The sequence below is a fragment of the Aedes albopictus genome, chromosome 3 (genome assembly GCF_035046485.1).
Source record: "Aedes albopictus strain Foshan chromosome 3, AalbF5, whole genome shotgun sequence".
Taxonomy (NCBI): domain Eukaryota; kingdom Metazoa; phylum Arthropoda; class Insecta; order Diptera; family Culicidae; genus Aedes; species Aedes albopictus.
The window spans coordinates 321,635,272-321,651,187 of NC_085138.1; the positions used below are offsets into that span (position 1 = coordinate 321,635,272).

The following is a 15,916-nucleotide window of genomic DNA, read 5'->3' on the forward strand; positions in this document are numbered from 1 at the left end:
TGTTCTGGAATGTACTGGAAAAATTGTAATTAGAAGGCACAAAATGTTGCTTATTGACAAATTTCATCTCTCAATTTGTCAATTAGCAACATGTTGTGCCTTCTTCGTTTCAGACATACCAGCAAATCTGGTAAAATTAAAGTAAAGGGTAATATTGTCAGATTTCTTGAAACGTAAACACCGCGCGGTCGTTGAAATGTTTCAAAAAGGGGCTTTGCACAAAAGTTCACGCGGTCTATCGTTTTCGAAAGGAACAGCCGCACCGTAGGAAACGCCGCAATGTTATTTCCCATAAGGATGAAGTAAATAGGGAGTGAAAACCGCGGCTGTACCTTTCGGAAGCGATAGGCCGCGTGCACTTTTGTGCAAATCCCTCAATATGTACCATTGAGTTCTGCAATACTCGTTCAGTACCCCCGTTGTGTGAATACTACATCTTCGATTGCACATGATGCTTTTCTTGTAGTTGTTACTACGGAACAGATTGAATGGACACTTATACACCTTTCAAATTTCCTGGAGCAGATGGAATATATTCTATTTTGCCGTTTTTTATTAATTTAAACATGTTTTGAAAAAAAAAACTACATGTATGCAGTTTTGTTACAGGATATATTCCCAAATCTTGGCGGAATATTACTGAAACATTAATTAAGAAAGTAAAATTTATTACGTCATATAAAGAAGCAGAGTTTCAGACCTATCCGTTTGATCCCTTTTCTTCAGAAATGCTTAGGACGCATTGTGGATCATCACATCCGTGATGTTAATCTGGCCAACGTGCCTCTTCATGTGAACCAACATGCTAACCAATCTGGAAAGCCCACTGTGACTCTTTTACATAAAGTTGGTTACTATATCAAGAAGACATTCGCTGAAAAGCAATCCTGCTTGGGAGTTTTCATAGATATCGAAGTTATATGAAAAACTCAACGATTATCTCAATGAATTCTACAGCAATCAGTAATTTCTCTATGGTTTCTTTAAGTCATTCCGCAGAGATTCAATGCCTTCCCCAAGGGTTTCTTGAAACATTGCGTCAAGGATTATGACAAAACCTGCCTCCAGAGCTTATTCATGGATTCAATCTAGGAATGTCTCCAAGAACTTCTTTAAAGGTTACTTCTAGCGTAAATTCCTACATTGTTTATGGAGGTGTTCCCGGGAAATTTTCTTTAAAAAATTGATATTATTCTTCAAGGCAGCTCTTGGACGGTGTTCTTGAAGAGATCTTTAAGACAAATTTTAGAGGGAGTGCTTATATAAATTTCTAGAGAACTTCCTAGAGAAACTTGACTAATTTTATTGGAAGAAAAAAGTTCTTGGAGGTAGCGCCCAAAGAACATTCCTCGATAAAATCTCAGGAGGATGTATTTGAAGAAACTACAGGAAAGCAGTTTCAGAAGAAACCTACAGGGTATATTCCTATATAGCTGCTGAAGATCTTCCTGAAGAATATTCTTGGAAAAAATCTTGGATATTATTTCTTGAAAGAACGATGTGCTTGAAAAGAGTATTCAGAAAAATCATAAAACAAGTTCTTGCATATAAATTTGCAGAAAACTCCCTAAAGAAACATGAGTTTTTGGGGAATGTTCCTGGAGAAAGTGTCTTGAGAAGGTTTTTCGAGTTCTCAAGGTGTTTGAAGAAAATACGTGGAAGAAGTTCGTTGTAGAAAATTTCCTGGACGAAGATTTTACGGGAAATTCTAGAAGAAACCTGCGAGGTATCTTCTTCTTCTTCTTTATGGCTCTACGTCCCCACTGCGACTTGGCCTGCCTCGCTTCAACTTAGTGTTCTTTGAGCACTTCCACAGTTGTTAATTGAAGGGCTTTCTTTGCCTGCCATTGCATGAATTTGTATATTGTGAGGCAAGCACAATGATATACTATGCCCAGGGAGTCGAGAAAAGTTCCCCGACTGGAACGGGAATCGAACCCGCCGTCTCCGGATTGGCGATCCATAGTCTTAACCACTAGGCTAACTGGAGACCCTCCTTCCCAAAGGTAAATCTAGTGGTGTTCCTCAAGAAATTTCTTTTAAAAAAATTTCGATGTTATTATAGGGAGTTCTCAGACGATGTGCTTAAAAGGCGTTTTCAAAAAAATTGTTAGAGCGAGTTCCTATATAAATTTCTAGAAAACATTCTGAAGAAATTTGAAAAAGTTTTCAGGAGTTCATGGAGAAAGTGCCTGAAGAAGGTTCCTCGAGAAAGTGTCAGAAAGGAGTTTTCTCAGAAAGGTATAAGAGGAAAAGCCTAAAGATGTTGCTGGACGACGTTTTTGGAGGAGATTTCAGAAGAATCTCCCTGGTGGAAATTCCTGACGAAAGTTCCAGAAGAATGCCCAAAAAGGAAGATCCTGGAAAAGATCATGAATGCAGCTCCCTGAGGAAGTTTTTGGAAAACATCATGGAGCAAGTTCTAAGGAACTTCAATGTCTATGTTGGCTAAGGAACTTGCTTGTCTGTTTGTTCAAAGAGGCAAAAGCCCTTTTGAGTAATTTCCTTTATAAAATCGTTTTCAAAAAGGCGAGGAACTTCATGAAAAGATGATGATGAACCTGGGCGTGTTAGTGGAATACCTATAAGTAAAAGAAAATCGAGCTATATACTCGACTCAGTCGAGTCAAGTAGGGGAGGAAGGGGTAACCCCGTCACCTTAAGCATTCGGATTTTTCAAAATAAATGTAAGACGTAAATTGATATTTTTAGTACGCAGAATATTTGATTCATTAGTTTTTTATAAGACTTGTGCATTAGAATGGTAAAATTATGCTTATTCTTGCGAACAATGTACATAACACAACCATAGTAAATATTGATGTTATTAATTCAGTGCGGGTAAGACCGTCACCCCTATGGGGTAAGGTCGTCACCTAACGGGGTAAGTCCGTCATATATATTTTTTATAAAGATACTTTTGAAGATTTCAATTTTAAAATATTTTCAAGACATTTTTGATGTGCAGTGATGGTCTACAGTTGATACTCTTATAAAATCACTGATCGGGGGGCGCAATTGGAATCCGCTTAATAGGAGACTAAGCTTATGGGATTTGGGCTTTTCGGGGGTGTGGCCAATTATCTCGGGTGTGTTAAGAAATAGCGCAATACTTTTTTCGGCAAAGCTTGAAAAGATCTACCATTTCGAACTTTGGTTCATATGATTAGTTGGTAACGTGGCCGCCAGAGGCGCCACCAGCAGATTATTGCACTACAGGAACCCTATTAAGTTGTCAAGCAAACGTTACGATATGTGACAGCTCAAGATCCTGATAATTAGGAATAGTGTCTTCGGAAAAAATATTGGATACGCCAATAACTTATAGATGATGAGTTACGAAGTTCAAAATTCCTTCACTGGGCGGCGCTAGTGAACATGTAAATTTTTTAAACCTCATATCTCAGAACTCCAATAATTTAGAAAGTTATCTTCGGCAAAGTAGATCAGTATGACATAGACTTACATAAAACGGGACACGTGTTTCAGAATTCTGCCACTAGGCGGCGCTAGTGAATTTGCAATGGATAAAAAAAAATCCACAAATTATGCCCTTGGAAGGTTCAGAAGAAACAGGAAGAGTCCAAGCAGGAACTCCTGGAGAAATCCTAGTAGATTTAGTTGGATAAATTAGGAACCGTAGGAATTACTGAAAGACGTCTTAGAAAAAAAAAATCTCGCAGGAATCCCAGGAGAAATCCATATGGGGTCGTCCATAAATGACGTAACATTTTTTGACGATTTTTGACACCACCTTCCCCCTCGTAACCTATTTTCCAATACGTAATACATGGCTCGTAGCATAATCCGAGACTCCAACTCCCCCCCCCCCCTTAAAATGTTACGTCATTTATGGACGACCCCTATAGAAATTTCCACGGTTGGTCATCGGTTTGTAGTGGCGTGGCATCTAATAGAAATTTCTAGCCAGTTAAACAAACATCCTTTGTTTCGAAGAGCATGACGGTGTTACCCCCGCCGATGAGTGACGGGCTTACCCGAAAAGGTCACTTTTCTAAAATTACACCGTAATTTCTGAATAATTGCTGAAACTGACCATTCAATGAATCTTGGCACTGAAGAATAGTACGAATGAGAATACATGATTGATGAAAGTGATTTTCTGCACTTTTTTTTTTCTTTTTTTTTCTTTTGATTCAAGAAGCTAAATTCTACCGACGAAATATTACATCCGCCGTTGGTGCAATGACGCGTGCGTTTGTTTTGTTTATTTTCTTCGTGTTTGACAGGTCAATTTTGGTATCATTTGTCTCGAAAGAGTAAAAATGGTAAAAAAAAATAAGGCGTGCGGCAAAAACGCTACTAAATAACTGTTTTCTGGTAAAATCATTGGGGTGACGGGCTTACCCATCCTGACGGTGTTACCCGCTTTTCCCCTACGATACACTGTAGACGACCTTACAGTTGAGGCCGAAATACGTATCTGTCAAAGGATGCAAACATGTACCAAGTTGAAATAAAAATAAACAGTATGAACTCGATTTTCTTTTACTTTCATAGAAGAAAGGAAGTTATTCGGTGGAAGATCTTCAAATTTCTTTAGAAATTTAAAGAAGGGGATTCTTGAAGGAAACTCCAGGAGAAAGATCTCCGAAAGCAGTTTTTGCAAAGAGTTATTATAGATGATAAAAAACGTCATAAGGCATTTTCTAAAATAAGGTCGTTGAGGGTGTTCTTCAAGAAATCCTCAGGAGGAAATTCTACAGAAATTTGAAGTAGGAAATTCCTGAAGAAACCCCCACTAGTTACTGAAAGATAAACTCCATGAAGGAAGTTTAAGAATGAAATTCTAGGAGGAATTTCTTTGAAGGAAGCTCCTGGAAAAAGATCCTTGAGAATGTTGGTTATGAAAATTATCTGAAGAGCTTTTTAGGCGGTTCACAAGGAAGCTCTTGAAAAAGGTCAGGTCTACCTGACAACCTAGAGCATGTTCTTGAAGGAAGTTCCTGAAGAAAGTTTGTGGGGGAAAATTTCTACAATACTTTCAAAAATTACTCCTAAAAGAAACGTGTAAATTTCTGTAACATATGATGGACATAATGGAAACATTCTCTATATGTCATGTCATTCAGTATAACTCACATGACACATAACACCAATTTAGTTGTAGTTGCAAATCTTATTATTCTTATATGTGTATTTTACAAATGTCCCCAAATATAATTTTGGAAATCTGCTTGAGGAACTTCCTTCTGGAATTGATTTAAAACATCCTTCCGAAACAAATTCCATCAAGACAGGAAGAAATTCCTTTAAGATATGTTCCATTCATTCTATAAATATCTCTGATATCCTCGTCCTGCAATAAATTTTCTTCAGAACTTGACACAGGAACTTTCGCCGAGATTTTTCTTCTTGGTTAACGTGATTTCAAGCTATTGATTAGTTCGTCTAAGGGCTAATTGCCGACATATAAAATCCACATTTTTCCAGGAAACTGTCAGTGGCTTCCATACAACATTCTTGCATTATGTCCTGCCCAACAGATGCTTTCCGAATATTGCATTGTGATAGAAATTTCAGAGGAATGCCCAACGCAAATGGTAAGTTTTTTTTTCAGAAACAAAATATAGGCCATCCCAGAACAACTCAAAAGAGCTACACTGCCCTCATTCGCACAACAGTCCCATGTGAATAGGAAACTCAGCAAAGATGGGACTGTTATGCGAATAGGGGCAGTACAAAAGAGCATGGTTTCGTTAATGAACATAACATTTCTCCGCAGGTCCATCAAATTCCGAATCCATACTTCAATTCCCTACATTCCCATTGCTGCTGTCATTTTTGCGTTACCATTACGGTAAAATAGAACTCATCATAACATAGAGGGATAAAAATGGGCCAAACGGACTTACCTATCATATTCTAAACCGGAGAGCGCTGCGACGACCGAATCTCCTTTCGAAGAGGGGTTCGACAAACGGCAATTGTTTCTTCCACCACAAAAGCTCTGTTTCGTCGGGTTTATGAACAGTTACAATGTCTCTGGCACGAGGGATGCGTATGCTCTTTTGTTGGTCTTCGGTTGCGTAGTCTTCAAGAAACGCAGTCAGTGGTATTTTGTGTGTATGCTATGTGCACGTGAATTGGGGGGGTGGGTATTGTGGTGACTACGACTGGTTACTACGAGGACAACAACGAGCTAACGATGACGACGACGGTTGCTGCTCCTTTGGGATGCTGATGACGATGACGGTGAGATGACGGCGACGAACCACACCGGGCAGGGTTCGTATTGCAACCGTTGCGATAGTTGGTTTTAAAGCAGCACGAACACTCCAGACTCACCAAATTCCGGTTCATCTTAATACACTAATTAACTGTACAGCCCCGGAAAACAAAAAAAATAGGCAGAGAAAACAAGTTGGGAACACAATGATCTCGATTTTTTGTAGCTTTTGACGCTTTTCTTCAACTATCTCACTCTCTTCGTACTGGTATGTATTTTTATCCTCCCAACGCACGGTTAACTTGTTTTCTGTCAAAAAAATTGGCTCATCTAGTGAGTTTTTCGCCTTCTTTTCACACTCGCGTGTTTCCTCCGTCACTATCTATCTTCTTCCGAGGTTTGAACTGTTTTCCTGACTGCCCAAGCTGCTGTTTGATTACACAGAAAATATAATATTATTGCACTTTTTCCACTTTTTTTCTTTCCCACTTCTTCACTGTAGGAATTATTGATTCTTGCTTAGCTGATTCCGCGTGTTGCTCTGTTATACCGCTGAAAGTAGAGAAGTTGATTTTTTTTTATTTTACTTTACTTGGCTTCTGTGCTTCTTCTCGCGTTAAATTTGGTTTCACTGATAGGTATTTTCTTCTTCTCGGCTCTCTTCTTCTACACTACTAGCGCGCACTTCTTCGGGCACTTGACTTCTTCAAGCAGCCACCAGCAGGAACATTGAACGGGCAGCCGAAGCCAGCACAGTAGTCAGTAGCATCGTAGCAGCACCGGGCCGCCGTAGTGAGGAGCCATGAACCGTCGTCCCATCATCATCCACAATCCAATCGAAATCCGCGCGCCGAGCCGGGGAGTTCGCGATGAGAGTCGCAGCTTCAGTAAAAAAAGAAAAAAAGAGAAGAAAAAACATCCGTAAGCCAAAAAGAAGACCATGATGATGATGAGAAGGAGACACCCGACCATCAGCAGCCCCCAGAAGCAAACCAACAACGACGAATCAACCAACCAACCAACAATCAAACGAGGAAACGAAAGCAAAAAAAAATAACGCTATAATATGACGACGTCGACGACGACGGTGTTGTTACGTGTGTGTGAGGGTAGTAGTTTGGAAGTACGGAAAAAATATAACGCGAAATGCCATGGTTTTCAGGCGCTGACACTAGAAGTGTAGCCGATATACCTATAGGAAAGCAACCCGCACTGTCAGAGTTGCCAGGTGGGTTCTCCACACTAGGGCATATTGATAGTTATTGGGAGCAAAGGCACTGTTATGATCTATTTAGTGGTGATCAATGATACGATTCGCATGAAAATATGTTGATTGTCGTACTTAGCCCGGTTAGTAGACGCGCAGGTAATGGTGAAGGTTCCTGGGTTTGATTCCCAGTGAAGTCAATAAATTTTTGGTGAGATACCTTAACTCGATTTCTTGAATGTTCGCCTTGCAATGAATCTTCTTTGCCTGGCATTGCATGAATTTGTATGTATATTGTGTGGCAAATACAATGTTACATTATGCCCAGGAAGTCGAGAAAATGTTCCCGACCGGAACGGGAATCGAACCCGCCGTATCCGGATTGGTGATCCATAGCTTTAACCACTAGGCTGACTGCAGACCCAACATATTATCTTTGTATCAGATTAAAAAAAACTACACTGCATTATGATTAGTAAGACATAAGGAACATAACTGTATATAGTATGACCCATAAAACAATGCGGAAGTTTTCAAAGCCATCGTTCCCCTACTTCGAACCGATTAACCTTGCATACAGTGTCGGACAAAACAATAAGACCACCGGCCATTTTTCATACAAAATGGCCAAGTTTGACGATGTGATGCTCGGTTTCTAGTAATCCGATTTGGCTGAAATTTTAACAGTCGCCATGCAGCAACGTGAATTCATTTTCATTTTGCAGCATTTGGTGGGGCAATGAGAGCGCAAGTCAGTCCAAAGCCGATGATAAGGAGGGGTAATGGCTGAATAGTCTTTGCTGACCACATAAACGCCATGGGATAGGAAAAGGGTATTTTGGTGAGGGTTCAGGGTGTTGGTACAGACTTGACAATATCAATGCTATTCAGATGCAAAATAATTTTAAGGCTCAATAGTGAATCGCATACCTTCCAAAACCAAAAAAAAACAATAATCCTCAAAATGCCAAGCAAGTCATAGAAAGAAAAAACGCCCGATTGTATATTTTGTCAATTATAACAAACGGAAACTTCTAACTTCACCGACTCACCAGTCACCCGGAAAAAATGTTCCTTTAGTTCTGGAAAATATATTATCCCCAATTAAGCCCTTAATCGAATTGTCCGCGTGGTCTTGTAGTACCCCTGCTAGGTAAGAACCAGTCATTGCCATATATATTAAATGCTAGACATGACCCCATGGATAGCATTTGCATATGTAAAAGCTTTGCTGATGTGACTTTCCTATTAGGCAATTCTCTCATCACATGTTTGTATTAAAACCTTGTCATGCTTAGAAAATTGAAGCTAATAAACAATACATTACAAGGTTCGAATTCCCATAGAATGAGATCATTCATTCGCACTACAACACCATAGGAGATAATATCACCTTGGCTGATTACAGTACAAATGCGAAAAATCTCCCTTTTCCCCCTATCCGCAACCCGGAGACGCGCCCTGTTGGATTTCGAAAGCCTCGGAGAATATTACAAACCTTCAATGGCATTCACATACATACACTAACCCACATTGCCCATTCAGGGGTCTGACTGGGCACATTACCCTCCCTCAGTTTGTAATATTCTCACCAACATGGAATTATATTTTCCCGGCACATAAATGACTTCGACAAATGATAAAATATACTATGCAGCATCATGATCAGTATAACTGTATCAGATGACTTGAAGATCTGAATTGTTTGCCATTGATTATACATTCAGCTATTCCAATCACTACTGCAAAGCACATCGACTACATGCCTGAAATAAAAGCTTCCTGGAAGATATAATCCAAGCCCAGGGGGAAAAAAAAGTTATGAAATTTACGCAGATTTTTATGGGCACATCACTATTTAGCAAACTTTTTTGAGAAGTTAAGCTTTCACATCATAGAAGCAATTATTCAAATGCATCTCACTAGATAAAAAAAAGTGACTTCCATGCAATAAATCAGAAAATATCGCCATTTGAAAATCGGTGACTATTTTTTTTTTTCATTTTTTCTAAACATAGTTTTACAGCATTTAGAAACGTCCAAACTAATGAAATTAATAAAATTTTGCAGAAATAATGACATTCTAGAGTGAAATCACCAACTTTTCATAGCTAACACAGATGTGTTAGTGGGTCTCATTATTGACATTTGCGGGAATATCTTACCTTGGTATTTAGATATGTTGGTCCCTAATAATAAGGCCCTCTTTTCAATGTGCATGAAAATTAGGGTGGTCCATATTTTCAAAGAAATTGGAAACCAAACTTTTTTATTTTCAAGAATTACTATGTACATTCTTCGGAAAAGCTGTAGATTTATCAATTTTGAGCAAGTTTGCTGAAGTCAGTTTTTATGTAGCTTTAAAAAGGACCGATCCAGAGATATTTTTCTGGATTGGGTTTTCAAATTAACAATAATGTATTGATTTTTTGATTTTATACGAAAGCGCACCTTTTTCTAAGCCTGTATGATTTTTTTTTCAGATTTTTATAATTTTATTTTGATACCTAAATTCAATTACAAAGAGATTTTTTGAAATCACCTTTTGACAGCTGGGCAACTGCTTGACAGCTCCGCCCAGTACAAAATGCGACGAGGGGTGATTCGACAAATCGCTCCCATACAAACTTTAAATCGATTTTTAAATAGGTTCCCGGGCACCAAAATTCATGAAAATTTGGATTTCGGCTCAGTTTGGCATGCAGATTCGGAATATGAAATTATCTCAACACCACTAAAGAAGCCAATTAGCTTAGGGTGGTTCAAGAAAAATCGGTTTTCTGGCTTTAACTTTTTCAGTTTCGATTTATCATCAAAGTCGCCCAAGAAACACTTGTAGAGCATTTGAAGACGCGTTTTCGTGCGCTGAAACGGTCGTTATCTCTTTTGGTTCAATAGTTACAGGGGTTATTCTTTAAAAAACCTAGTTTTTTGAAAAGGTGATATGATGGGTTGGGGCAAAGAAAAAAAAATCTTTTGCCCGCATTCAAAAGAAGAAATGTTGTTATAAAACATACCAAAAAAATAGAAGAGTGTTATTTTTGTAACTCAAGTAAAAATAACTTGAAGAGTGCGTATTGTTTTTCTAGAAAATCATCAATATCTTTTGAACGGAATAACGTAGCAACATTCTCCGCGCACGAAAATGCGCGTTTTTAGAAACTCTAAAAGTGGTTCTTAGACTACTTTGACAAGAAATTTGAAACAAAAAAGATGAATGCAAATTCATAGAGATGTTTCGCGGAAGGCTTTATCTCAAACTTTTTTGAGAAGCATTGTGACATCCTTTTTAGATTTTCAAGATCAATTGACAGACAACGGATTGATTAGATGATTGATTGTTTGTTCAGACTACATATGTTAACTTATGTGGCAGGAAACTTGCACGTTTTACATTGTTGATAATTCTCGTGCAAGAAGGTGCAAGCAAGAACAAGTAACTTTAAAGTTACTAACTTTAGTAGTTTTTATATTTTTTTTTTGCTAGGTTTCTAGCTGCACTCTGAATAGAGTTGAAACCTCTACACTAGACCTGAAGATAGGAAAGAGTACGTAATCTTTCAGAAGCAGTTTACCAGCCGTACGCGGAAAATGATATCCATTAAGACACTGTTGCAAACTGACTCAGAAAGTTGCGGTAGAAGATGGGAAAGTTTCAATTGGTCAGTCAGTCAGGATTTTCCTATGTAGTGTTATGGGGTTATGGTCACACGGTTAGTATTTGCCTTCTTGTTTGGATTTATGGTATGGTTCAATATGTTTTTCTCCTCGTTAAGTCAGTTTTCGTATGTTTGTTTTTTTTTATCGAATCAGTCGAACCCCGTATGTTTAAATTTAGTCAATCCTGCGTAAAATTGTTTTCCTAATTGATTTCGCTCTTCGTTTCCTACTTCTCTGTGTTCATCTCTTGTGTCCTTAAATTGTCATCGGTCCAAAACCCACAGAAACATGTAACTGAACTTCTGATATTTTTCTGTTAGTGTCATGATACCATCTAAGAGGTAAACAAAAATGCGCCAAGTTGGTCAGTTGATTGCACTATTTTTCTGCTATTCTGCTATTATCAACGCATCCCCTGGCTTTCGCCCATCTGCGTTGTCTTTTCACTAGGCAATACGTCTACCAATTGATGTTTATGGGCTTGCCGGACCAAGTCATGTAGCTAAGCCAAACACCCCACCTACAACTGTTGGGTAGGCACCATTGTCCCGCCCACTGGTCTTTTACAGCTAGTTGTAGGTGCATGTGTGCGTGTAAGTATTGGAGTGTGTGTGTCAGTGTTGGTGTATTGTAGGCGCCAACTCGTTCTAATCCACTCTGATAGCTAACACCCTATTGAACCATTACCCTTAAATTTGGCAATCTATGAAATAGAATGAGTTAAACGCCTGTAGAAAACAGTCAGTTAAATCAAACAAGGAATATTAGTATTAAAGCGAAGATACAACGAAGCAACGCCCCGAACCTCGAGAGCACAAACCCCAAGAACCAAATGACAGGCAGCGCCGATAAGTCGATCGACTGGCCACCATCAGTGAATAACCAATCGAGTAAACCCCCCAGCACAAACTGCCACCAGCTCTCCCGACCTGCGCCCAACAAATCCGAGGCACAGCCCAGCCTTAGCTTCACCTTAAAACCAAAATCTAGATTACAGAGCACAATACTTCCCAAGTAACCACACAGCTCGAGCCGCAAATCACGCACAACACGGCACAAATAAGACAAACACTACCACGCCCGTACAACCGAACCCGACCTAGAGTAGAGAAGGGTCTCTTTCCACTCCAACCCGGACTCAACTGCACCCACAGGGCAGCGCACCTCACCCACACCGCACTCATTCATGCATCACTGTCCGAGCCGCACGGTCACCTGGGTTGAGTCTATCTGCATGACCTCGCCCAACCCGTAACGCAGAGTTTAAGTCCCTCTCTTGCATTACAAAGTACTCCCTCTTCCCAAAAATCTGTGCGTGGTATAAATGAGATCTTAAGGCTGAAGAAATCGTCACCAATACAACCGCCAACACTGAGCACTCAATGATGTCGGCCTTATCAACGACGACCCCCTCAGTCCCAAACCCAATTATCCCACACTACCCAAGTAACCACCCTGCTGAAGCCGTAAGCACCACACGCACAAAGCACACACACACCGACACGCACCACCCCACACAAACCACCAAGGCCGAACAAAAGCGGAAAGCGGTGCCACCACTGCTGAATCACGAGTTTTTCAGTATAATTCAGCAATCGTAGATCCATTCTTCGACCCTACTCAGCCCTAACGGTCCATAGCAATGCCTGTCAATATATGCGCCTCACACATGCAACCCCTACACCCTAACAGTATGGTCACTTGGGTATCCCTGGGTTTTGACATGATGGTCAGGGATCACAGCCATCAAAACGTTCCACACTTTATCAGGGCTTACGACCTGTAGACATGATGATTTCTCAATAGTTTCAAGCTCTTTCGGACCTTCCGCTATTGGAGACCATCATGGCTAGCGGTGTTATAAACAAAAATGCGCCAAGTTGGTCAGTTGATTGCACTATTTTTTTAAATAATAAAGATTGCTTGTCAACTATTATGTATTCATTCCCCTACAAATACTATAAAAATATTCAAATTCGTTCAATTATCCTATCGGTCCTACCTCGATAAACCATGTCATTTTCTCAAGCGTGGCCTAGAATGTCAACAGTCATACACAAGTAACGTTGTTCAGCTAATAAAAAGCAGTCAGTTTTTGTCCAAAATGTCACGTCGAACGCATTGACGTCAACAATGCGTTCAAGTGTTCGCACGTTAGCTTCGAATCTATCAGCACAATTAAGTGCTGCAAATCTCCTTCCCACTATTAATTCTTCGGTCGATTTTAATTGCTTTATTTAAAGAAAATATGACCAACTAACATTGTAAAAATTCGAAAAAGCAACTATGACATCAATAAATTACTAATCAAAATCAACCGAGAAACGTGGGAAATAGAGCCCAAACAACATTTTGAAGTCAGCTGGCTGTAAAAGGTTCCAAAACCTGTCACAAATCCTATAATGCTTTTATTAGGATTTGTAACGATCATCAAAACCATCTCAAATCCAACCGACTTGGAACTGTTGCTTGGGAATAGACTCTACTAAGCCCCAGCGGATCCTCCGTGTTTATCGAGCATGTCTGATGCATATGATCAGCCATGCTCCATCTGCAGCAGCCGGTTCGTGATGAACCGTTGGAGGCGCATTAAAGTGTTAAAAAGGTGATATGTTTCACTAAAGAACACTACATTACAATAATCAAAATGAAACTCCTTCACTTTAATACCGTCAACCCCTGCGAACTTGACCAGGGACTAACTTTAGTAGTTTTTATAGCGTGTTTAACAGCAATTCATCAACAGAGTTGTTGGTTGGTGTAGTGTGTATAGTGAGTAGTTGATACTGTTGGTCCATGGATATTTTTTTAGTTCGTCCTTTTCCAAGTTGTATAACGAATCAGAATCTGCGCTTTTTGGGTTTCAATGGAGTAATTGTGTTTTGTTGTCCATAATATTAGTGGATTTAGTGCATTAAGGATGCTGTTACTGATTGGGAAACAAGCCGTGTTACTTGAGCAGATCACCAGCACTGATTTGGCTCTGCGGTCTAACTTCTTAAATTTCGGGTTCGCACTTCCGAAACACCAGCCGCTTCCAGGAATAATCGGGCTCTGTAGCTCCAGTTTTCGTACTGATCCCCGTATCCTCGGAATTGTGGAATTCTACACGCCAAATCCTTCGGTGTTGAGCCCATGACCTGTTGAATTTCTTGAGAACAAGAATAACTTTGGCAGACTTGAACAACTAACGAAACCCGTGTAGAGCAAAGATCTCAATAATATCACGTTTTGATCGTCAGTACTTCACCTCTACTCAGGAAGCACTGGACACTTCTTACGAAATACTGGATACGTCATTCAAAGTGATTGAGCACGGTAATTTCAAAATGAGACCTATGCTGTCGCCAGAACCATTCACAACGTTGACTGAGGGTTCTTATTCGATTGGACAACCTTTTATAGCCTTTTAGTAAAATTACACTGATATCCGCTGCGCCTTCCAACTGCAGTCTGACGGCGTGTCCGTTGAGTTTAACTGTTTCACGGACTAGATTCCTATTGCAGCCTGAATTCAAACAAAGAGACGGAAGTCCGGGCTTCCTTGCAGTCCAAGATGTAGTTTTGGAAGCCCCGGAACACTGAGCTACTAGAGCTACTGAATCTTCTCTGCTATTATCGAGATGTAAGTAGCAAGTTCATTGTTCGCGCCATCAGGAATCCTACGAACGTCAAGATATCTGGTCAACAACAGTAGCAGAAGCCGTCAAATGTTCCAAACACTACTCGCTGGCGTTGTGGGAAATACATTATACCAAGAATTACAATTACTTCCCACATATATGCTAGTCATGTATGACATAAAGAAGGATACTGTGTGTTTCCATTCAAAGCTGAAGAAGAAAAATCGCTATTTTAACCCTGTGGGACGGGAGAGGTCATATATTGAAAAAAAGGAAGGTATAGTCCCACTCAATGAAAGTGAATTCTGTCTAGTTATTGGGAATCTACTCCTATACTTACTGGAAAAATATGAGTTATTGGTTTTGACATATCAATGACATCCTAGAACATCATTTTAACACCAAGAAGTGGTAAAAAGCCAAATGACCTAAAAATTTTCGAAGAAAGTTTGAGTGAAAAATATCAACGATAGGTACCTAGATAACAATCCACTCTTCAATCAAATCGCCTGGTGATTACAGTCGAAGGGTAGTAACAAAACATTAGAAAACATACTGTCTTAATTAAGATGTAATGACAACACATACAGGAATATCATATAATTGAGACCATAACATTGCAATCACAGCTTAAATTCCATCTAAAACATAAGCGTGAGGTCATGTTATCCCACACACGCAGAAAAAAGCATGGTAAAATCAAAAATATTTCAGGTAACCTCAAATAAATTGTCAATTTGTTCTGACAACAAAAATAAAACTGTTTGGAGCAAATCGAACGTCACATTTGAAGCAAATTCAATCCATTTTTGAAACAAACATGTATCTTCTGACAGGTTATGTTAGAAACAAATGTAATTTTTTTTTTGTGGCAGGTCGGCCTTACGGAAATATTTGTTTTCCAATTAAATTTGCAAAATCATTTCCTTCTCTAGGAAAACCCAACATCATGTAGATAACATACGCTCCCGGTATCAATGGGATTTCGTGGAAATTTTGGTGAAACTTGCCTTTTTTGCAAGAGGAAATCTTGTTTGGTGAGCAGCTGGAACTTGAGAGTTTTGTTTGTGTTCTCGACGGCGGAACGGGGGGTTCTTCAATGGGTATTGTAAAAATCAATATGTAATTGAGTTTGTTTTAAAAATTAATTTTTTAGTTTCAAATATTTTATCAGTTTACCGAATAAACATGAATATTTTTGTTTCAAACGAACGAAATTTGTCTCCGTGCACTGAC

At 39.4% G+C, this 15,916-nt stretch overlaps 1 protein-coding gene across 1 annotated transcript in view; it reads right to left on the minus strand.

The window, feature by feature from the left end:
- Positions 1 to 15,916, minus strand: part of LOC109401266 (LIM domain-binding protein 2) — a 90,727-nt gene that overhangs the window by 49,480 nt on the left and 25,331 nt on the right. Inside the window, exon 2 of the mRNA XM_062842791.1 lies at positions 5,877 to 6,742. Within this exon, the coding sequence (XP_062698775.1) occupies positions 5,877 to 5,883 (7 nt within the window). The 5' untranslated portion in view covers positions 5,884 to 6,742. The remainder of the gene's footprint in view (positions 1 to 5,876; positions 6,743 to 15,916) is intronic.